Here is a 24549-nt window from a genome sequence, read left to right on the forward strand (position 1 = left end):
TAATCAAATTTATTTTCTAACTAAAAGCTCTCAAGAGAATCATCTTTAAGCATAATTTTTTATAATACAAAAAACATTTTTAAAAGAAAAGTTTAAATGTCAACATTACTATGCTGAGTCTCTTTGGTTTTCTCACTTTAAAAAAACACTAGCAATAAATTAAATGAACAAACTTTTCCATCTGAACAGTAGGTGGCATAACTTACATACTCTGAGCCAGCTGCTGCAAAGTGAGTGATGTGGTAATAAAAAAAGAAAAAAAAAGCTCAATATAGCATCATCCAAAATTCTGAAAAAATTCATTTAAAACTGTTTGAAAGTCCTAATTTAAAAATAACAATTTTCAAGTAATATGAAAATACTTACATCTCAATTTGTCCAGCATTTTTCCACCACACATGGTTGCTAACATAGCTTTAACTGAAAATACCGTCAACTTGCCTCGGCCCTCACTGCAAAATAAATTATATTAGAAATAATTGCTATCTGGAACCACAAAAGCAATCAAATTTATCACTAAATATTGAGTAACCAGTAAATTGATTCCTGCCCTTACATGTTACAATTTCACCACATTTAGAAGCCCTGGATTTTCTTCCTTTGTAGAATTAAGGATTCATTAATGCTAGGTGAAGAATGTTAAAGCTAACCTGAACTATCTGGAAATGAGTCTTAGAAACCATTTTGTAAAGTAAATTCTATTTCCTATGTAGGCAGAGGACAAGTGTATGAAACAAATAAATTTCCTATCAACTAAACCCATTAGATCCACAGCTGAGGTGTTTTTAAGTATTCAAAACTGAGGGGCCACCTGGTTTGAATAAAATTCAGAAATATATCCTTAGATCAGGATATTATAACAACTATTTATTGTTATGTAGTAAACAACAGGGTGCACACTGCTATAAAGATGTTATAGTACATTCATCTTTGTTTTTACAATAACAACTTTTATGTTACCAAGTAAATATTTATTCTAAGAAGTTCAATCATATCTGTCTCAGATCTTCTCATACACCTCTTTGAGAAAAGTGAAGGTGAAGGGATAGGAACATTAATTATTTTTTAGGAAGTAGAAATACGAAATGGAGAATATAAATGAATTACCCAAAGTAATGCTGCACAACACCAGCAGAACCAAAACAATGTTACCAAGGCCACCTGACCCAGTGTGTCAACTGCTCCATCCACTCAACTATGCCCTGGTTTCACAGCAGATAAAAACTTCACTAGCGGGTTGTTAAAGTAATCATATGTAAGTTAACAATAAGCTTTTGTGTTAATTTTTTAAAGTTTGTGCTCATAAAGTTTCATAGTAACAGAATAAAGTATCTTTGCAATAATGAGAGCTATATATCATTTCCCTTTTGAAAAGCACTTGTCATCCTATTTATATTCACTAATGGTCCTAACAGAGTGTTTCCTATTTTCCAAACCTTCTCTGCATATAGAAAGATCACACCTGAAAAAAGGCAAATTGTCTATAAGCCAAAAGGTTCTCAGTGAAAACATCACCAAGAAATACCAATGTTTGTTACAGTTGGATTTTTAACTATTACATCTCATTCGGTTTATTAATGAGATAAAATAGGAATCCCTGCAACTAGCTAAAATTAGGATAGGGTTTTTAAAATATATAGTTCTTCAAAAATAAAGATACAGCTTCAATGTATAAGGCAATATGGCAACAGGCAGTTATAAGGAATATTTCTATGTCAAATCTCCACTGCATTATGAGAAAAGTCAGTGGCTATAAGATCATTAAGTTAAAAGGAATGGATTTCTAAGATTGATACAGAACTTTTCCAGTGGATCTTTTTTTTTTTACACCTACCATCCAAATGCTGAGTCTACATTTAAGCATGCCCTACCTGATGAGACACTTCCCACTACTAAAGTATGAAGAGAAAACTAGGACATGGGTATTTGACACAAACTCGACCAATAAGATGCACTGGCTGCAGACTCCAACAGAAAATGAATAATTTTTAGAAGCAGGAACTCCAGAAGATTCCACCTGGTGAGAATGGAAGCAGCAGGAGCAGTCACACCCAGTGTCCCGAGGCAGCAGGGACAGTGATTCCTGGAGCAGCACCTATAGCCCAGCATCAATGGTATCTAGAGGACAAGCAGCAAAGTCTGTGCTCAGAGAGGTGGCAAAGGTGTCTTCATGAGACAGTTCTGTGGAATGAGTTTGAGCTTTGTCCCTGGCCTGCTTACCCATATCATTCTAATAAATTAGCCGGAGATGGTTTCTAGTTTTTATTGCTTACAACTAAGAACTCTGACAGATATAGCTTCTGTCTTGAAGTACAGTGGCCCAGAAAGATGAAGCAACAAAAGAAACTATTCCTGATGTCCCGAATGGGATTAAGAATGCCTGAGGACCAGCAGAGCAAAAAGGAAGAGAACGTGCTCATGGAGAGGAGACACCGGCCTTGCTGTATAGCTAATGACTTTTCCTTAAGGTAAACTTGCTCAAAACATGTCTTGCAGAAACAGATTTCACAATGCAAGAATATCCACGAAATCCCAAAAGGGAAAGAAGGTAAAGATTAATCTTAGAAGAGATTTCCATAAAAATCAGGCTATTGATTATATCTGGGGGAAGAGAGAGGGTCGTAACACAGAAAGCACTCTACAGGGGCTTCTGGGATACTGACAGCATTCTATTTCTTCACCTCTGCAATACTTATATGGATATTTGCTTTATAATAACCCATTAAACTGTACTTTGTTTTATGTACTTTCCTATAGGTGTTTTGTGCTTCTAGATAAAAACTGTTTTAAAAAATGAATCCTAGGAAAGTGAGAGTTATTATTATTATTAGACAAGGCTAATGGTTTAAGTGGGGAAATAATAAAGGGGAAACCTACAGGTTAAAAGATACTGTAATACATAAAATTTTCTTTTCTTTTTTTTTGTCTTTTTCATAACCGGCACTCAGCCAGTGAGTGCACCGGCCATTCCCATATAGGATCCGAACCCGCGGCGGGAGCGTCGCTGCGCTCCCAGCGCCGCACTCTCCCTAGTGCACCACGGGCTCGGCCCCATAAAATTTTCCATAATAAAATGTATAAACAGTATGCAAACATTAAAAATACAAAGGCCTAGGCCCAAACCTTAGAGATCCTAATTACTTGGAAAAGGTGGGGCCTTGACACTAGTAATTCTTAAAAGTTTCCCAGGTAATTCAAAAGCACAGCCAGAATTGAGAACCAGTGGTCCCAAACAAATCAACTTTATTAAAAAAAAGACAATAGTAAAATGGGCAAAGTGCAGCCGATACACAAAATATACATGGAGGAAATATGAATGACTATTACGCACATGGAAAAGCACTGACCTTAATGAATAATAAAAGAAACACAAAATTAAAACAATAATGAGATTTTTTTTCTTAAATCTCATGTTACTATCTCCAAAGACTTTCCTTAGTTAGTATAAATAGTGTGAAGTCTGACTTAAGTAGAATATATTTAAAGAATTTTAAGTTCTAACCATGATCAATGCTTAGCACTTTCATTAGTTCTATAAAGTATCTTTCTTTTTTTAAAACTTTTCATTCAGGTAATAAAAAAGGAGAGAACACTTCCCAACTCTTTTTATGAAGCAGCATTATTCTGTTTCATTATTCTGAAACATAAAGATATTATGTCAAAAGAAAATAAGCTGGTCTCCCTCATGAACATACTAACAAAAATCTTTGACAAAATGTGAGTAAATCAAATGTAGCAATATGTAAAAAGGATAAAAATCACAATCCAGGGGGCTTTATCCCAGGAATGTAAGACTAGTTTCATATTTGAAAACTAATCAATAAAACTTACTATCTCAAAGACTAAAAAGAGCAAAAAGCCATAAGACCATCTGAATAGATGCAGATAAAATTCAACATTGATTCCTGGTACTCTCAGAAAACTAGAAGAAGAAGGGAACTTCCTCAATCTGAAAATGGGCAATTTTTCAAATAATAACAATAACAGATATCATACTTTATGAAAGACTGAGTGTTTTTGCCCCAAGATCAAGAACAAGTCAAGGATGACAGCTCCTGCTACTCACAGTCAGCCTTGCACTAGAGAACCCAAGTGGTGAAAAAAGGCAAGAAAAAAAGCATACAGATTAGAAGTGAAGAAACAAAACTGTGTCTACTCCAGACAATGTGACCATCTATGTAGAAAATTCCAATAAACCTACAAAAAAAGCTATACAGCCTGCTAACAACACTATAATGAGTTTAGCAAGACTGCAGAATACAAGATCAACATACAAAATTCAATTTTATTTCTCTAAACCAGCAAAAGACAATTGGAAATACAATAGCATCAAAAATATGAAATACTTAATTTTTTTAAACTGTTCAAGATCTGTATGCTGAAAATTACAAAATACTGATGAAAGAAATCAAAGAAGACTTAAATAGAGAGATATACCATGTTCATGAAATGGAAGACTCAATATGTTAAAACATCAATTCTCCCTAAATTGATCAGAATCCTGTTGTGATTCAATACAATCTTCTGAGGAGATAGGGGGGAAAAAACATTTTCCCTAATCTCTTACATAGCACTTCACTTTACAGAAGGTGTAGGATGTTTCCCCACATAACAAGCAATTCTGCAGTACACACCAGCTAAGCGCCCTCTGATTCAATTCAATTCTGACACTACCTGGAGATAGCATCAGATCCCACAGTTTGAGGGCTTGGTCCTACAAGACTGCCCTCCCCACACTTCAGATGTCAGTCACAAGTTGTCTGTTGTCATCTGTACTTCTGACTCACCAAATATAAAGGGGTTCCCATGACCCCCTCCTAGGGTTCGATTAATTTGCTAGAGAGGCTCACAGAACTCAGGGAAATACTTTACTCACATTATTTATTATAAAGGATATTACAAAGGATACAAATGAACAGCCAAGTGGAAAAGATGCATAGGGTGAGGCATATGGGAGGGGTTGAGAAGTTTCCATGCCCTTCCTGGGCACACTACCCTCCAGGAACCTCCAGAAAGCTTTTGGGTTTTTATGAAAGCTTCATTATATAGGCATGACTGATTAAATCATTGGCCATTGGTGATCAGCTCAACCTTAAGCCCCTTTCCGCTCCCTGAGAGGTTGGGAGTAGGGGCTGAAAGTTTCAACTCTCAAATCACTTGGTTGGTTCCCATGCAACCAGCCCCCATCCTGAGGCTATTCGGGAGGCCATCAAGAGTCACCTCAGAACAGAAAGCGCTCCTGTCACCCAGGAAATTCCAAGGTTTTTAGGAGCTCTGTGTCAGATGCTACTATCATTCAGGAAATTACAAAGGTCTCAAGAGCTCTGGAGCTCTGTTTCAAGAGCTGGGGCAAAGACCGAACGCTAGAAGAAATGATTTTCCTAGCACCCCTGTCACTCGGGAAATTACAGGAGTGTTAGGAGTTCTGTGCCAGGGTCTGGGGGCAGAAACCGATTGTACATTTCTTATTATTTCACAAATCTCAATCAAATTTGCAATAGGGTATTTCTGTGAAATCACTGGATCCTTGGAGTTCTTAAACCCATACAAATCCTCAACGAGGTATAAGAGAAAAGATACTATTCAGATGCCTACACTCTACCCTGTTCCACCCTGTCTAAAAATTTCCTCTTGTTACCTTAATATGCATCCAGAGCTGAGAACTGCCAATACAGAACTTTGAATGCAATACTATGACTTTAGCTTTTATTTTGTTGGCAATAGTAAGCCAAAGGACATAATAAAAGATTAAAGAAAATTAATCATATTGTGTTGGTATATATCTTTTCAGTTCCACATGTCACTTTCTTCCTTCAAGGAAACAAAATAATATCTATTCCTTGCTGCAGAGAAGAACCTGATGCCATCTATGCAGACAGACAGTAAAGTGTACCAGAACCCAGCATACCAGCAAGAAAGCTAGGTCAAACTTTCAACTCTTCCATGAAGAAAGATTTAACCCATTGGTACCCATCCATAAACTGCAAACAGTGGGTCTTAATGGGTACTATGACATCTTTACTTCTAAAAATTATTATAATTAGCGCTTGTACAACACTTTTTTCTAATCTTCAAAATGTTTTAGAAACACTAATATTTCACAATCCTTTCATCTCTTTTTAAAAATATTCTTTAACTCAACTCTGTTACAAATAATAGTCCTAGATTCAGGAAGTCATATTCAAATATAGGACAATAGAATTCTCAATTATCCTAGATCAGCACTAAAACACTGGTATCTTTTTCCATTCATTAAGATTATTACTAGACTTGATGGCTGGTCTCCGATCAAGAAGTCTGTTCATTCATAGAATAATCTAGATCAGGCTATTTACAGAAAGAGGATTCATTAACCCCTTAACTAATAAACATTACCATTAATGTGTCATCCCTTAGCACGTAATCTCTCATATCCACTTTCCAACCATTTTTCTTATTCACGAAAGCCACACAGTAATCTCGACACATAACCTCCCACATAACAAACCATGGATCTTCTCTCCTCTCTGCCTCTATGCACTTTCAGGTGTGCAAATGAATGTATGCTTAACATCATATGCTTTGCTAAGTGTCACATATACATATCTAAGTGTCAATGTGTAATTCAATAGGATGAAGGGAGTTTTAAGTAAAAGTAGAGGTATCCAAGTTTAAAAATCATAGTAAATGTGAGGGGATGAATTTACAGACAAAAGAGATTTGGGGAAAATGTTTAGTGAGTCCTTATGTTTAAGAATCAGTTTATAAGTATGCAACTATGCATCCTGAGAATGGGGGAGTGGGTTTAGGTCTTAATCTTCCCCACTCATAATGCTTACCATCATTTACAATTTCAGATTCACAGTTTCTACTATCAATAGGTTTATTCACTCTTCAAAAGGAAATATTAATATAAACAAAAATATATACAAAATTATAAATGGTATATTTAAAGACAGCTACGGATACCTATTAAAGATACTTATTTTAAAATCTAAGTATAACTTAGTATAAAGAAATAATCATCCAATAAAATTAATGAAGGGGTATTCTCAAAATCCTTACTTCCTCAAATCATGTTATTTATACTTTTCCCTTCAAAAGAAAAAACTTAGCTCTCTCCTCTCAACTACTTGCTTTATAGGCCAAACTTCAGCATTTACTCCTTTGTTCTGAAAGCTTTTCTTGGCATTGAAACCTTTCAATGTACTTTAAGACTAACTTCAATTTCCTATCCCTGCCTTCAGACCAAGCAAAGAGAAAGTGTTACTTTTTACTTTTTTGATGTTTCTTCAGAACTCCAGCATTCTTCTACTATAAGAGGCAAGCAGAGAGAAACTCTAGTTACTTAGCAGCTGATACCCCGTGATTATGTTTATCTAACTGACTCTTGCTTTTTGGAAGAACTCATTCTTGATCCTTCCCACCAGACATCTGAAATTATTCTGTACACACTAAAAACTGAATAGTCAGCTGCCCTGGGCCATGGCATATATAACCTCACAACTGTCCATGTTTTTAATACTTCCAATGTAGAGCACAAGTTTATACCAGAAACAATTCTCTTCAAACAAGATTTGGAAAAGATATTTAACCTGGTTTCATCACAAATAATATAACTCACTTAAAATCTGGCCTATAATCGTTGCAGAGTTGATTAATACGTCAACACTGAAGATGTAACACAACAATGAATACTAAAATGAAAGAGTAAATAGGTAATATTTGTTGAGGGTGACAGGAGAGAAGAAACTTGTTATTTTAACCCCACCCAAACAGAAGCCCTCTAGGGTGCACCCTCCCTCAATAAGGAACATGGTGATTCTCTTTCTCAGACTTCTCTGCATGATTCATTTCCACAGACCTACCATTGTACAGTCTGACAATAAACTATGCACATGACTTCTAAAAAGGGTTCTTATTATCCAACACTGAGAAAACACCATTATTAGCTCTGTGCCAAGCTAGGCAGACAGTGACTCACCCTGAGTAAACACTGTTATGTTTTAACATGCAGGTACTTTCAGAAGCCTCTGCAGTCCTTACCTGTGTCCTCTGGATGGGGAACTGTTCATTTCAGTTTAATAAAGACTCAACTTCTGCCTATCTTTTGATATTTAAACTAACTTAATGTGGATGATGTTTCCAGCTTTGCACTATCTGGTAAGAGTTTCGCTATTCAAATTAATACTTTTGAAAACAGCACTATGGGGAGCATTTTCTACTTAAGAAAACAAGCTGTTTCTACATCTTTAGCAAACAATTGTGGATGTTGCCAACCATAAATTAGTACTTCTCCCATGAAAATAGACTTCTACTTTAGAAACATTATTACCAATCCAATTATCACATGTAGCTAAGTGTAATAAAAGCATTTTTCTTTGATTTTCAAAAACTCATATTTTTCCAATTAATCTCAATTTAGGAAACTTCACAGTGAATGGATTATGCAATAATCAACCGCAAATCAAGAATACATTTGGCAAATGTCAAAACAGCTTAATCAAGTAAAATCAACTTATAATATTATTCAATTTCATCACAATCAGAATGCTTGCTGCTTTTCATTTCAACTTTATGAACATTTGTTAAGAATCTAGCGTTGTACTTGAGGAATCAAAGAAATATAAAGAGAATCTCTGCTCTCAAGGACTTTCAATCTTATTTGTACACTTATAAAGCAGTTTAGAACATTATATGATTGAAAGCCAAAATAATAATATATACAAGAACTACAGGTCATCAAAGGGATGAAAATGAGGTTAGTAATTATAAAGAAGGCTACAGAGTAGGTAAAAGCTTGGATTGAATCCTGAAAAATATAAAAGATTTGCAAGGAAGAAGAAAAGGAGGCTGGGTATCCCCAGGCAGATGTGGCAGTGATTGGGGCAAGAAAGAGGAGAGGAGGAACAACCAAAATTCATGGAGGGAGAAATGAGCATACTGTATTAAAAAAATAGAAAAGTGCTTCAAGTGGCCTATCAGAGCTTGGTGTGAGCAAGAAGGTAAGGACTGATATTAGACCTGAGGAGTGTGATCTTAACTCAAAAACCACAGGGAGTCTTTGAAGGTTTCTGAGGTGGGAAGTGACATGATGAAAACAGTGTCTTAATCAGATTAATTTGGAGATGAGGTACTGAATGGACTGCAGAAGTCTCTCTGGACTCATTACTACTACACTCCTAAGTTTCAGAAAAAAACAAAGGTAAGGAAAAAGCAACATACTCAGAAAAAGTATTCCCCCTGCTCTTTAAAAACAAACAAACAAACAAACAAAAAAACTTATAAAAAGGAAAGAATAAAATAAGTGCAAATGAATAAACAAAAAAAAAAATCTGAAATATTAGCTAATGGTCAAACCCTTTTCTGTATATCCTGAAATCAGGAAAATTCCTATTTGGAAATCAGCACAAACGCATGGACTTCTCTTGGAAGAAAAGCTACAAAATGAAGTGTAAATAAGTGATGGGTACTTCAAGTTCACTCATTTCTGCTCCCTGAGCAACCCTGCCATCCCAGTGGACTGTGGCTAAGTTGACCCACTTTCGGGCAGCACATGACACGTCACATTCCCACATGCACAGACAACAGCACCCAGTCGGGCAGGCGAGGGTGCTGGCAGCTGGGCTCCATTCCTCCTCAGAACAGCTGATTTTTTCCACTGTATACTAGGTTCCCCTTAGGATTTCACTATTTTAAAACATTCAAAACCTCTAGCTCATTCTCTACCATCTTCTGGAAATTTCCTAAGAGTTTTGATCAGATCCTTATAAGAATTAAATGTGCTACTATCATGGAAAATTTTCCCATTCAGCCCTAATATTCCAATTGTATTTGGCTGACTTTTTTCCTGTCGTCGTGAATCCAACTAAGAACAAGCAGGGATGTAAGTAAATACTGTATATAAACACATGAAATGTTTGTTCCTCCCAGGAAATTATAGTTTTGTTTTAAAATCACTAATGAGGATGACTGTAACCTAATATTATCTTTTTTCAGCAGTGTCCATTCTATAATATGCTAGTGGGTAGATTCAGAATTCAAGGAACATATTTGCTTTTATTTAAAATCGAATAGTTTGTTTCTACTTTGTTTTATATTGTTTAAACATTCACTATTAAGAGGGAACTATAGAACCTTTTAAATGCATCCAAATTAAACTGTTAAAACAAGATTTTTAAATGGTTGCTAGCCATATTTTCAAACTACACAGGAATTTTTTTATATAAATCCATCATAAATTAGACACATAAACGTTACACTAAAAAAACTTTAGCTTGTTCAAATTAGCAAGAATTTCTACTGAGCATTATTTTAAATGATAAACAATAATGCTAGGCCTTTTAATAATTTGTTCAATACTAATATATTTTGTAGATTATATCCAAACCTGATTTCATTAGATATATTATTTTTTTACAGAATTTGTTTCATTTTTAAGATGGAATTTTATTATACCTTGGAACCAACATTTTTGTTGAAGGCCACAGACTCAGAAATTTTTATACTTTGACTAATATACCTTTATAATAGGCTAGAAAACCCAGTTCAAATTGAGAACTGAAAGACACCTCTACTCCCACATGGGAAGAGCCTGGCCCCTTTTCTTCCCACCTGCAATACATCCTATACTTCAAGGGACTATGCATGCAAGTGGACACTCCAGCCACATGCCCAAGTTGCCACATTCACAGCAAACATCTACCCTTTGCCAGTCCTTAAACACAGGTGCACAACTACCTAAAAAAATAAATAAATGAATAGGACAACATATACCAGTTTCGGAAGCATGAGTACTAGTACACATGGACCAAGAATTTAAAAATAAGCATAATGAGCATATTGAGAGATATTAATAATATGACACAAGAAACACAAATCATGAGAAAAGAATACATTAGACATATTATATATGGAAAATACAATAACTAAAAAATAACCTAATAGATGGGATAAACAGTAGAATGGCTCCAGATGAAGAACAAATAAAGGAGTAGAAAGGGAAACTGATTAAACTCCTCTATAAGGAAGCAGAGAAAGTTAAAGATATTGAATAATATGTGAGAAACATTAATAGATAGAGGATAGAAGTAGATATACCAACAGTCAGAAAAGAGAAAAATAAAAACAGTAACTACTTGAAGAAATAATGGGGTTCTGGTAATGGCAGACTAGTTGATTCTGATCAACTTTTTCTCTGAGTAAAAAGGAAAAGATGGGAAAAGTTTTTTTTTTTTTAATTTCATTGCACAAAAACGAGGACTAACAATGGAGCTACTGAATGCAAGGGAGGTTGGATGCCTAGGGAAGTGAGTGCAATGGGTGAGATCACTTTTTCCATGCAAGTGACTTTCTGATTTAAGAGGGGGAAGCGAAAAGGCTGAAGTACAGAGTAACTCTTAGATGGTATTGAGGGCAGGGAGAAAGACATGGAAATCTGGACCTGCCAACAGAGAAGGAATCCTGGTGAAACCGCCTTACCTCCACCCTTGTCACCTTGGATTGACAGCCCAAAGGCTGCACCTAAAAGTAATGGTGTCCAGAAGTAAACGGGGCCTCACAGGGACTGAATCAGAAACTGAGTTGAGGTGAGATCCTGGATTGTTAAGGTTTCCAGGCACCTGGAAGACTCAAACATACTTGTATATCCTCTCTGGAGGAAAATATTACCCTAGAACCCAAACTTTCTGCAAATAATTTTGCATTAGGATATCTGATACATAATAAAAAATCATTTTGCTATATGATGTTTGGCACATAATTTTAAAAAATTAAGGCAAACAGGAAATAAGACAACATGAATGAAAAACAGAAACAACAAATAGTACAAAAAGAACCACAAGAAATCTGGACATTAGATTATGAGCACAGATCTTAAAATAACCATGCTTATTATATTTAAGGAATAAGACACAAGAATGCGATATCTGGCAGAGAACTGGAAACCAACATATTAGTTTTTAAATCCACCAAATATAAATTTTCAAGCAAAAAAAAAAATCATTAAAATTAAGAACTTGATGGGTTTAAAAGCAGATTAGACATGGGCAAAGACAGAATAAGTAAACTAGAACATATTGTAGAAGAAATTACCCAGAACAAAGCCCAGAGAGAGAAACTGATGCCAAATTCACAAAAGATACTACGAGAAAATATTGAGGATTCAGTAAGAAGGTATACTATACATGTATTTAAAGCCTCAGAAAAGAGGAGAGAATTGGGAAGAAGCAATGTATGAAAAGAAAATGAGAATTTTTTTTTCGGAGGAAGTACAACAACCCATGAACACAAAAGCTCAATGAACTACAAGTAGTGCAAATACAAAGAAACTCACACCATGACATATCACAGTAATAATGCTTAAACCAAGAACAAAAAGAAAATCTTAAAAGTTGCCAGAGAACACTGACAGATTAGTATCAAAGATGCAAAGATTACATCTACAATTGACTCCTCAACAGAAATAATGAAAGCAAAAAGATACTGGAACAGCATTCTCAAAATATTGAAAGAAAAGTACTGTCAATTAAAAATTGTACACCAAATGAAAATACCCTTAAAGAATAAAGGTGAAATTTTCAAAATTTCAAAATTACAAAAACTAAGTGTGTCACAATCTGACTTGTACAAAGGAAATACCAAAGGGTATTCTTGAGGCAGAAGGAGAATAATTCCTGATGAAAGCTTGAAATGCAGAAGGAAATAAAAAACAATAAAACTAGTATATTTAAAATCAAGCAGTTCAGATCCTCATATTGGCAAGCCACCAAAAAATAAAATAAAATAAAGCTGACTGCATTATTTTTTATGCAGTTAACATCATTCAATTTAACCACAGATTTACCCACAAATTAAATAATGTTGACCACATTTAAAAATATATGGTCTGCTTGGTTTTAAATATATGCAAAATAAAAATGCACAGCCACAATGACATAAAAGTAAGAAGCAGTATATGAAATTAAAGTATCCTATAGTCTTTTCATTACGCAAACAGTAATGGTATCAATTCATATTAGACTTTGAAAAATCAAGAATGCATGCTATCTATCATCTCTAAAATACAAAGAGAGCCTACAGATGAAAAGAATCCTAAGAAAATATCAACTAGTTGCAATGCATGGACCTTATTTGGGTCTATAACCAAACAAATTGTTGAAAAATAAAAGTTTATAAGAGAATTACTGAAATGGGAAAACTTATTGGATATTTTAAGACATTAATAAATACTAACTTTTAAGTGCAATAATGGCACTGTGGTAATAACTTTTTAAAGGATTCCCATCTTTTAGAGATATGGATGCACTGGAATATTTATATATGAAGTAATGTGACATCACATCTGAGATTTGCTTCAAATAAGCCAGGGAAGGGGAAAGGAGGTAGGGAAAAGGTGGAGAGCGTAGGAGTATAGGTAAAATAAGACTGGCCATGCGTTAATAATTGCAAAACCTGAGTGATAGGTACTTTGACATTTATTATAATATTCTTTCTGTGTTTGCATATGTTTGAAATTTTTCATCAAAAAAAAAATCTAAGAAAAAGATACATTAAGAAAAGTAAAAAGTCAAACAATGTGTATACTGGGTAAAGATATGTGCAACACACATAACCAAGAAAATACTATTGTCTAGAATATATGAAGAACTCCAACAAATCAATACAAAAAGAAAAAACAATATACTAGAATAATGGGCAAAAGATACAAAGAGGCATTTTGCAGAAAAAATGGCCAACAAACATATGAAGACATGCTTATTAGATCAGTAATCAAGAAAATGCAAATCATGACAACAATGAGATATCATTTAGCAAAAGCTAAAAAGCCTGACAATTCTAAGGCTTAGACAAATGGGATTATATCAAACTAAAAAGCATCTGCACAGCAAGAGGAATAATCAACAGAGCAAAAAGACAACCTAAAGAATGGGAGAAAATATCTGCAAACTATGCATCTGACAAAGGATTATTATCCAGAATATACAAGGAACTCAAACAAATAACAAATAGCCCAATCAAAAAATGGGCAAAGGAGCTAAAGAGGCATTTCTCAGAGGAAGATATATAAATGACCAACAGACACATGGAAAAATTCTCCACATCACTCACCATCTGGGAAATGCAAATGAAAACCACATTGAGATATTATCTTACCCCAGTCAGACTCGCTATTATCAAAAAGAAAGAAAATAACAAATGCTGGCGAGGATTCGAGGAAAGGGGAACCTTCCTAGGCTGTTGGTGGGACTATAAATTAGTGCAGTCATTATGGAAAATGGTATGGTGGTTCCTCAAACAACTACAGATAGAACTGCCACACAATCCAGCAATCCCACCGCTGGGTATATACCCAAAGGAATGGAAATCATCACGTCGAAGGGATACCTGCACTCCCATGTTTATCACAGCTCTTTTTACAACAGCTATGTGTTGGAAGCAACCTAACATCCATCTTCGGACTGGATAAGGAAAACGTGGCATATTCACACAATGGAATACTACTCTGCCATAAAAAAGAATGAAATACTGACATTCACAGCAACATGGATGAACTTAGAGAAAACTATGTTAAGTGAAATAAGCCAGGCACAGAAAGAGAATACCACGTGTCCTCACTCATAGCGGGGGGCGGACAGAAAAAAAAAACAATCACGATATTACATCGAACCTTCAAAAGGAGAAAACAGAATTGAGGTTACCAGAGGTGGTGGGGGCAGGTAAAAGAAATTAGTAAAGGGCATGAAAAAAGATTACATTGTATAATGTTGAAAATACAAATTATCCTGATTTGAGCATCACATATTGCGCACAGATATTGATATTCAACTCTGTACTTCACAGATATGTACAATCAACTACATTTCAATAAAAAAAAAGAAAACAGGTTGTGGATCAAAAGATCTCTCATGCACTGGTATAATTTGGAAAAATAATTTGACATTAACTTCTAAAGTTGAACTTTCACATACTATACCCCACAACTCAGCAACTCCATTCTTCAATATAGAACCAAAAGAAAACCTGCATACATGTAGCAGGACACACATGTAAGAATATATCAAGCAATGGTGTTTGTTAGAGCAAAAACATGTAAAAAAACAAAATGATAGAGTAATATGACAGAATGATACGAGTACGACGGTGAGAATAATCGAACTAAAGCAACAAGCAACATGAATGAATCATCAAAATATATTAATGGGTGAAAAAAGTAAATCAGATTATAGTGCATCCAGTATGACACCCTTTTTATAATTAACAAAAATAATCAAAACTAAAAAATACTTTGTTTATACCCACATATATAAAAAAACTTTTTAAGAAACAAGGAAATGATTATACAAAATCAGGATAGTGTTCACCTTAGTTTAGTGCAGGTTAGCGGGATGGGACAGGAGAGGATAGAGATAAACAGAGGTTACTGTCGATGTTCAAGTTCCTGGGTTAGATAGCATGTACGTGGATGTTTATTATCTCTAAATGGATGAATGAGGGAAGAAAGAGTACATGTAACAAGATCAGCTAGAAGCCATGGCAGCAGTCCAGGAACAAGATGAAGATGGCCTGGGATGGTTGCAGTGGGAATGGAGAGAAGGACACAGATTTGAGAGACACTCAAGAGGCAGAAATGACAGAACTTGGTAACTGACTAGATGCGGGGACTGAGGGAGGAGGAGGAGTTATAAATGATTCTCCAATATCAGGTTTAAGAAACTGAGTGTACAGCAGGTCCATTTAACAAGAACGGGGACCACGAGTTTATGAGGCACTGCATGAAGCTTACTGGTGAACACTGAGGTTGTCTCCCTCTTAACTAGCCCAACCATCCCTCACTATGTGTCAGCATATAGTCAGAGGAAGAATTAAACTACCCTCTGCTCCAGAGGCACAAATCCTGATTGTTTGAGCTATAAAGCATAGCCTCTATGCATACCTGGCTGCAGTGCACAGTTCTGAAGGAAGGCTCAGGTACCTTTGTTCGGTGTTGAAAGAAGCTGACTCTCTCCCCCCACCTAGACTTGAAAGAGAAAGCATTTAGTAGCTGCTAACAGGCAGTCTGCGAAGTCAGCCTAAGGATGAAGCTGATACCAGACGAGGGCAAAGCCAAGACCACTATGAAGAAATGAAGCCAGAGCCTTGATGCAACCAAGATCAAGGGATGGCCTGCCTCTAGACTCCTCAGTTGTGCGAGTCTATGCTCCTGTTACTGTGAAGCCCACTGACACTGAGTTAATACAGAGGTTGGAAACAGAAGGGGGGTTGTAGGTAGCAAGCCCTGAAATGTGAAATTAGCTCAAGTGCAGAAGAGTAAAGATCTCCTCTCCCTCATGCTGGGAATTTGGATATCCTTATTATATTCGTTAAAGCATCTTCTGTTGTTCCTTTGGAGCAGACCACATAACCACCAACACTATAGCACCGGAGGACCCAAGAGAGGGGGAAAAAATGAGGCTATCAGAATGTTTTTGCTACTCCTTGTGGCTTTCACTAAGGTCCTACACACAGATGTTTATAATATTGGTCTTTATACATTTCAATGTTTTTAATTGTCAAAATGTTTTTAGAACTCTCAGCATTAAAAAAAAAATTAAATCCTAAGAAGACCCTTAAAGGGAAAAAATTTTAGATTTAATTTGTTCCTAACTGTTGTTTTAGGGTCCTATAATCTATTATAATAATCAGAAACCATCTTGCCAAAAAAATTGACTATAAATTTGGAGGTGAGGGAAATTAAGATTAAATAATTCTTGCATTCAAAAATAAACCTTGAGGAATTATGAAATACAAAGCTTGAAAGTAATAGAGTGGCTAGTGAATAAAAAGACTAACATTTGAAGTATTTAACAACCAAATGCCCTTATTTTCAAAAATAAAATTCTGAGAACCAGATCCCTTCTTTTTTCTATTATAAGAATACTAATTTTATATTTCTGGAGAGTTAAATAAGCTCTTACATAAAGATTTCAAGGTTAGTACAGATGTGATCATTAATTCTGATACCCATGTCAAAGTTTTAAACACATCAACTTGAAAACTACCAAACGCACTACTGTCTGCTGCACACCTTACTCTTCTTAACTCACCCACCTCCTTTAGTATTGGCTAGATCTCTTCAGCATGCTCTTCTACTCACATGTCTTCATCTGAGTCACTGTCCATCCATCATTTTTCTTTGTCTCTTTCTGTATGTGTCTAGCTTTCTCTGAATATGTCCCAGGATATCTCTGTACCTTCTGCTCCTAAGCTTGGTCTTCCTACTCTCCCTTTTGCTGTCTCTTCACTGTTCCTTCCCCTCCCTTCTTTAACCACATGCTACGGTCTGAATGTTTGTATCCCCAGAATTCTTATGTTCAAATCCTAACCCCCAAGGTGATGGTATTAGGAGGTGGGGGCTGTGGGAGATGATTCAGAAATGAGGGTAAAGCCCTCATGTATATGGGATTAGTGCCCTTATAAAAGAGGCCCCACAGAGACTCCCTGCCCATTCGACCGTGTGAGGACACAGCAAGAAGCCAGAAAGCAAGCGCTTCTCAGACGCTGAATCTGCCTTGATCTTGGACTTCCCAGCCTCCAAAACTGTGAGAAACAAATTTCTGTTGTTTATAAACTACCCACTTTATGGTATTTTGTTATAGCATCCCAAATGGACTAAGATACCATAGTATTTAACTTATTTGATAAGATTATGGAATCAAAGTTTTTAATTCCTGCTTTAACAGTCTTAGACAGATGATTTTTAATTCTGACTTAAAAAATTGTTTCTTGAAGTAATTTGTGTTATGTGACCTTTTAAATGATTTAGTCAGTGTGTCAGTGTCATTATAAGGTGCTGCTTACTCACCACAGAATAACAACTTTTATTTTGCTAAAGGTTTTGGATCAAAAGAGCCAGTCCTTGGATAGTATAAAATTAACCTTATGGATTCACTAACCTAAATTATTTTTAAAAGGCATTAGAATTCTGGGACTTACGTCTCTTGTACACTCTCATTTTAAAAATTCAAATTTCTTTAAATAATTTTCTATTAAATGGATATAATATCTAATTTGATAACATCTTATAAAAATGTTATGAAGTTAGTGAGTGCCTAAATTATGACTTGACTCTGACATTTCCATAGTTTTACTACGAATTCACAGAATCTTCACTATTGTAAGGTGTAACTAATAGCATTTTACAAATGTGTGAACTCAAAGTAGGTCTACAGAGAGAAAAAATGAAGCAGAGAGAACTAACTTGTCCAAATCAGATGGCCAACAGTATAGAAGGTAACAGAAATCTGAAATCTTGGTTCCTAGAATACAAACCATGAACCTCTGTGCTTCCACAATCATAAATCGGTGCTTTATGATTTCTTTGTTTTTTTTTAATAATACCAACTTAATTCTCTGTGAATATAAATGTAGAAAATCATTTCCATTTTAATTTGGAGTACACTTATAAATAGTTTTTTCTCTTGTTGTAAGGTTTACTAGACAATGTTCTGCACTGAAAAAATGTAAAATGGGTTACTAGACATAAATAAAAACAAGATACTATAGTCCAAGGGCATTTGACGTTACAGAATAAAGAAAGGTAGACAGTACGTCACTGTTACCCAGTCTTTAGAAGGAACTTACACTTAATAATTTCCCTTTTAACTGTGATTCTAAGTTGACAGCCCTTAGCAAGGCAGTATGGAAGAAGAACGATTAAGAGACAGGCATTCTTGGAATGAAGCAAGCATGTAAGGTACTAGCCTGTCATACGCAGCAATCATGAAGTTGAGGAGGAGGCTGATAGACTGTTCCACACTGATCTGGTGAGTAGAAGGAAGGCGCTTGTTCAACTGATAGTAGATGGAGGAGATGACAGTTTCGAGGCGGGACACACTGATCTCGGTGGTGTGGTCCAGTGTGTTAAGGCCATTGTCTCGGAAGGCTTCAATCATGTTCCAGATATCAACAAGATGAACTAAAAGACAAAGAAAATAAACTGTCAGCAATTTTAAAGTGTGGCACTTCCTTCACAGTTGGACACTTAAATTTATCAACTAGTTTTTAAGTTTAAAGAAAAGAAACTCTTCGGCCAACAATAAGAAAAACATTCTGTGGTAGAATAAAGAATGTCAGTCCCAGAAAACATCAAGGAGCCACCACTGTAGACGAGGACTAACTAGCTCCAGACTTCATATTTAAGTAGTATTTCAGGTCTCTCTACATAATGACCCATGCAATTCCCAACAATAGGTAATTTAAGAAAAAAGATTAAGAACAACTCATAAGAACTCTCAGCCCTTTTAGTAACTTGCTATATCATCTTGAGTCACTTTATATTATTACTTTTAGCCTAGCAACTTCAGCAACATTTTACAACTCAAGCTCTACTCTCTGTGGCCCTAAAAATAAAGAAATAAAATTGCATTAAGTAAAGCACTAATATGCCTAACAGACTACTCATAGCTCTGACCAATTTAAGCTAAAAAGAAATTTATCTTCTGCCTATTTTCCCTATTGCTTGAGAAGTTGATTTTTTTTTTTTTTTAAAATTTCATTTCCAGCAATAAGGTAGGCTAGGTACCTGGATCTACTCTCCCCTTGAAAATAACTAAAAATCCTGGATGAAATACAAAAACATCTTCTTTAGTGCATTGGCAACTCAAGAAAAAAGTAAACAATACTCAACCAGACAGAAAAGTGACATTTCCTTGAAAGAACAATAGTTAGAATGGCACCTGACTTCATACAACAAAGGAAGCAGAAGACTGCAACTTCTAACCAAAAGAAAGCTGATGTAACTTTACTTATAACAGAAAAAAGCAGGGGAAGGGGTGGAAAACGACATGATCATCTCAATAGGCACAGAAAAGGCACTTGGCAAAATCCAACACCCTTTCATAATAAAAACACAACAAACTAGGAATAGAAGAGAACTTCCTCAACCTAATAAAGGGCACCTACAAAAAAGCCCACAGCTAACATCACATTTAGTGGGGAAAGACTGAAAGCTGTCCCCTCAAGATCAGGAACAAGACACCTGAAGTGTAAGCAACCAAAGAAAAAGCAGATAAATTGGATTTTATTCAAATTAAAAATTTTGTGCTTCAAAAAATAACATAAAGAAAGTGAAAAGGTAACCCAAAGAATGGAAGAAAATATTTGTGAACCATGCATCCGATAAGGGTCTAGAATCCAAAATACAGCATATAAAAACTCTTACAACTCATCCAAAAAAAAAAAAAAAAAAGACAGATAACCAATTAAAAAATGGACAAACAACTTTAACAGAAGTTTCTCCAAAAATGATAAACCAATGGCCAACAAGCACATGAAAAGATGCTTGGCATCATTAGTCATTAGGGAAATGCAAACCAAAAGCACAGTGAGATACCACTTCACACACACTAAGACGGCTATAATTTTTCTTTTTATTTTTTTGTTGTTTTATTTTTTTACTTTAATTTATCCATATACAATGTAGTTGATTTTCACGTGCCTTTAGAATTCCTCTTTCCCACTTCCCTCTCCCTCCACCCCCCCCAATAACATCATATCTGTTCACTTGTCTTAACAAGTTCAAGGAATTGTTATGATTGTTGTGTCTTCTTCCCTACCCCCTCACCATTTGTTCGTTTATTTATTTATTTATTTATTTGTTTGTTTATTTTTATTTTTATTTATTTTTATTTATATTTATATATTTTTATTTATTTATTTATTTTTATTTTTATTTTTATTTATTTATTTATTTATTTATTTAGAAGAATATACCCAGAAGAATGGAAATCATCATGTCGAAGGGATACCTGTCCTCCCATGTTTATTGCAGCATTATTTACAATAGCCAAGAGCTGGAACCAGGCTAAATGTCCATCAGCAGATGAGTGGATAAGAAAAATGTGATATATCTACACAATGGCTATAATTTTTTTAAAATGGAAAATAACAAGTGTTGGTGAAGATTTAGAGGAATTGGAACTCTCATACACTGCTGATGTGAATGTAAAATCCTGTAAGCTGCTTTTAAAAACAGTTTAGCAGTTCCTTAAGAGGTTAAACACAGGGTTACCCTATGTCCCAGCAACTGCACTCCTAGAGAATTAAAAACACATGTTCATGCAAAAACTTGCACACAAATATTCATAGCTGTATTATTCGTAATAGCCAAAAAATGGAAACAACCCAAATGTCTACCAACTGATGAATGAATAAACAAAATGTGGTATACTCACACAATAAAATTTTATAGTCATAAAAAGGAATAAAGTACTGATACAATACAGATAAACCTATAATACAATACAGATAAACCTTGAAACATTATGCCAAGTGGAAGATACCAGACAGCAAATAGCACATACATGACTCCATAGTAAAAGCAGATTAGTGGTTGCCAGGGGCTGAGGGAAAGGAGCATGGGGAGTATAATGGGTATTGGGTTTCTTTGTGGGGCAATGAAAACACTCTAGAATTAGATAGTGATGATGGCTGCACAACTCTGTGAATGCACTAAAAACCACTGAATTGTATACTTTAAAAGGGTGAATTGTATGGTATGTGAATTATACAAGGGTGCTTCAAAAAGTTCGTGGGAAAACAAAATTAAAAGATAATATGAATCTTTCCATGAACTTTCTGAAGTACCCTCATTTATATTTAAATTTTTTAAATGACGGGACAAAATACATTGCTAGAGATAGAAAGGGCCACTGCATAAAGATAAAAGTTTTAATTCATCAGAAAGATATAAGAACTTTACATTTATTTACACCTAACAGAATAGCCTCAAAATATATGAAGCAAAAATGAACAGAACCTCAAAGAGACACAGACAAATTCACAAGCTTAGTTGGACATATTAACTAACACACCTCTCTCAGCAGGTGATAGTGCAAACATACAAAAAAATAAGTACAAACACAGCAATTAAACTTCACGACTAACAAAGTAGGCATAATGGGTACTATGGAGTACTGCCCCCAGTGACTACAGAATATGCTTTATTTTCAAGTATGCAAAGAATAAAAAATAAAATAAAAAATAAAAAAGAATAAAAAAGTAATTAATAAATTAATAAATAAAGAATAAAAAATTGACCATACCCTGAGCCATACAGCAAATCTCAAATTTCAAAGGATTAAAATCATACAAACCATGCTCTCTGATCAAAATAAAACAGTTAGAAATCATTATCAAAAAGACAACTTTTTAAATAAACTTTATTTTTAGAAATGAAAAAACATACTACTAAGGAACTTTCTTAATCTGATTAAGGCTATCTAGAAAGAACCTGCAACAAACATGTTACTTAATAATAAAATGCTGAATGCCTTTGCTCTGATACCAGGAATGAGATAAGCAATGCCCACTTATTGTCATTTCTATTGTACTTGAGGCCTAATCAATATAAATTGCAGGATAAAGCAAATCAGTATTAGAGATGAATAAATATAACTGTCATTAATCAGGAATAACAAAATTGTGCACACAAGTCATAGAGATTTTACAGATAAATTACTAAAATTAATATATGAGTTTAGAACAATTCCTAGTGAAGTCAATGTATAAAAATCACCGTATGTCTATGTATCAGTAACATACAATGAAATTTAAAACTATAATAGTATAGTTAAGTCATCAAAGATCTAAGAATAAGACCAATGAAGGATGTGCAACATCACTACAAAGAAATCTATAAACAATGGGCAGAAATTAAAGACTTAAATAAATGGAGGGGCCGACCCCATGGCGCAGTCGGGAGAGTGCGGCGCTGGGAGCGCAGCAGTGCTCCCGCCGCGGGTTTGGATCTTATATAAGGATGGCCGGTGCACTCACTGGCGGAGCGCCGCACGACCGGTCACAAAAAAGACAAAAAAAAAAAAAAAAAAAAAAAAAGCTTAAATAAATGGAGGATGGACATACCATGTTCACAGGAAGAAATCTCAATATTGGAAATATGTCAGTTCTCCCTAACTTGATCTATAGATTCAATTCAGTCCCAAGCAAAATCCAAGCAGGACTGTACATTAAAAGGGTAGATTTTACTATATGTAAATTATACTAGAAAAAATAAAAGAAGAAAAGAAAACCCACAGAGTTCTTTGCCTTACCCTGCTTGTTTCTAGTAGAAACTGACAAAAGATTAAAAAATTTATATGAAAATAAATGTAAAAAGGCTGCAAATGTCCCAGAGAATCTTAAAAAAAAACTGAACAAAGTAGAAGACTTGCTCTGCCTGATATCAAGACTTATTAAAAAGCTATAATAGTGGTTATCAGTATCAAAATTAGTGTGGTATTAGAACAGTGTGGTTATTGTTAGAAGGACAAACAGACCAATGGAACACAAGAGGGCCAAAAAGTAGATCTTCTCATATATGGACACTGCTATGAACATCCTTATACATTTCTCCTAATGAATATGAGAAGATTCTTTAGCAGTAAAGGAAAAGAATGATCTTTCCAATAAACAATGTAGGGACAACTGAACATACATATGCAAAAAATTTTAATTTGACTCCTAATTATACTGTACACCCACCAAAAAAAATTTTTTTTCAGGTAGACTGTAGAATCATAAGTGAAAGGTAACAAAATAATATTTTAGAACCAATGCACCTTTTACTTTATATTACTAATGACACTAGGCTAGTCCAGGCTCTCAACACTCCACACACAGACTACTTTTTCCCAAGGATAATTATGGGAAGAATTATCAAAACCAGAGTTGCTCTACGACAGTGGTTTCCAAGCTTTTTGAACATAACCCACAGAAATATACTTAAATCATCATAAACACACACACACCACACACAGATATAGAAGAAACAAAAGTTTCACAAAACACTTTTTAGTCTTACCACATAAGCTGCATTCTAAGATTTTTTTGTTTGTTTTTTCTATTACAAACTTTAAATTCTCGCTACAGCCCACCAAAATGATTTCATGAAGTATGACCCATAATTTGAAAAACAATGCTTTGAGAAACCACTGAAAAAAGAAACATGTCTTCAATAGCACAGCATGACAAACTCTTTGGAGAGGATTTTAAGCTAGAATTTGTGAGTAAGGGGCCGACCCCGTGGCGCACTCGGGAGAGTGCGGCACTGGGAGCGCAGCGACGCTCCCGTGGCAGTTCGGATCCTATATAGGAATGGCCTGTGCGCTCACTGGCTGAGTGCCGGTCACAAAAAAGACAAAAAAAAAAAAAAAAAAAGAATTTGTGAGTAAAACTTAAGGTAAGGTAAAATTTATCAGATGTAAAGTGACTTGTCCAAGGTCACATGTTTATAATAAAAGGCAGAATCAGGTCTAAAACAGTGAATTTTCAATTCTAGGGTTAGTGTTCTTTCCATTATATAAACAGTTTTTCATTAATACACATACACAGGAAATTAAGAGAAGAAAGATTACATATATATGAGGGTTCTTCAAAAAGTTTGTGGAAAAATGGAATTAAAAGATAATACAAATCTTTCCATAACTTTTTGAAGACCCCTCATATACACACACACACAATTTATTTATCTATTTTATAATTCACATGGTAGCAATTACTTACAGAAAAGGCTGACTCATGTTATATTAAGCC

The 24549-nt window shown here is 35.0% G+C and overlaps 1 protein-coding gene across 21 annotated transcripts in view; it reads right to left on the reverse strand.

Annotated features, from left to right (window-relative positions):
• Positions 1-24549, reverse strand: part of DTNB (dystrobrevin beta) — a 291517-nt gene that overhangs the window by 218524 nt on the left and 48444 nt on the right. For all 21 annotated transcript variants that reach the window (XR_010021624.1, XM_063077635.1, XM_063077630.1 and 18 more), the window contains exons 4-5: positions 18721-18934; positions 367-452 (exon numbers count right to left, since the gene is read on the reverse strand). Coding sequence is in view for 20 of the 21 variants with exons in the window: in XM_063077635.1 (XP_062933705.1) it covers positions 367-452; positions 18721-18934 (300 nt within the window). In the remaining variant the exon portion in view is untranslated. The remainder of the gene's footprint in view (positions 1-366; positions 453-18720; positions 18935-24549) is intronic.

This window comes from Cynocephalus volans, chromosome 14 (genome assembly GCF_027409185.1).
Source record: "Cynocephalus volans isolate mCynVol1 chromosome 14, mCynVol1.pri, whole genome shotgun sequence".
Classification (NCBI taxonomy): domain Eukaryota; kingdom Metazoa; phylum Chordata; class Mammalia; order Dermoptera; family Cynocephalidae; genus Cynocephalus; species Cynocephalus volans.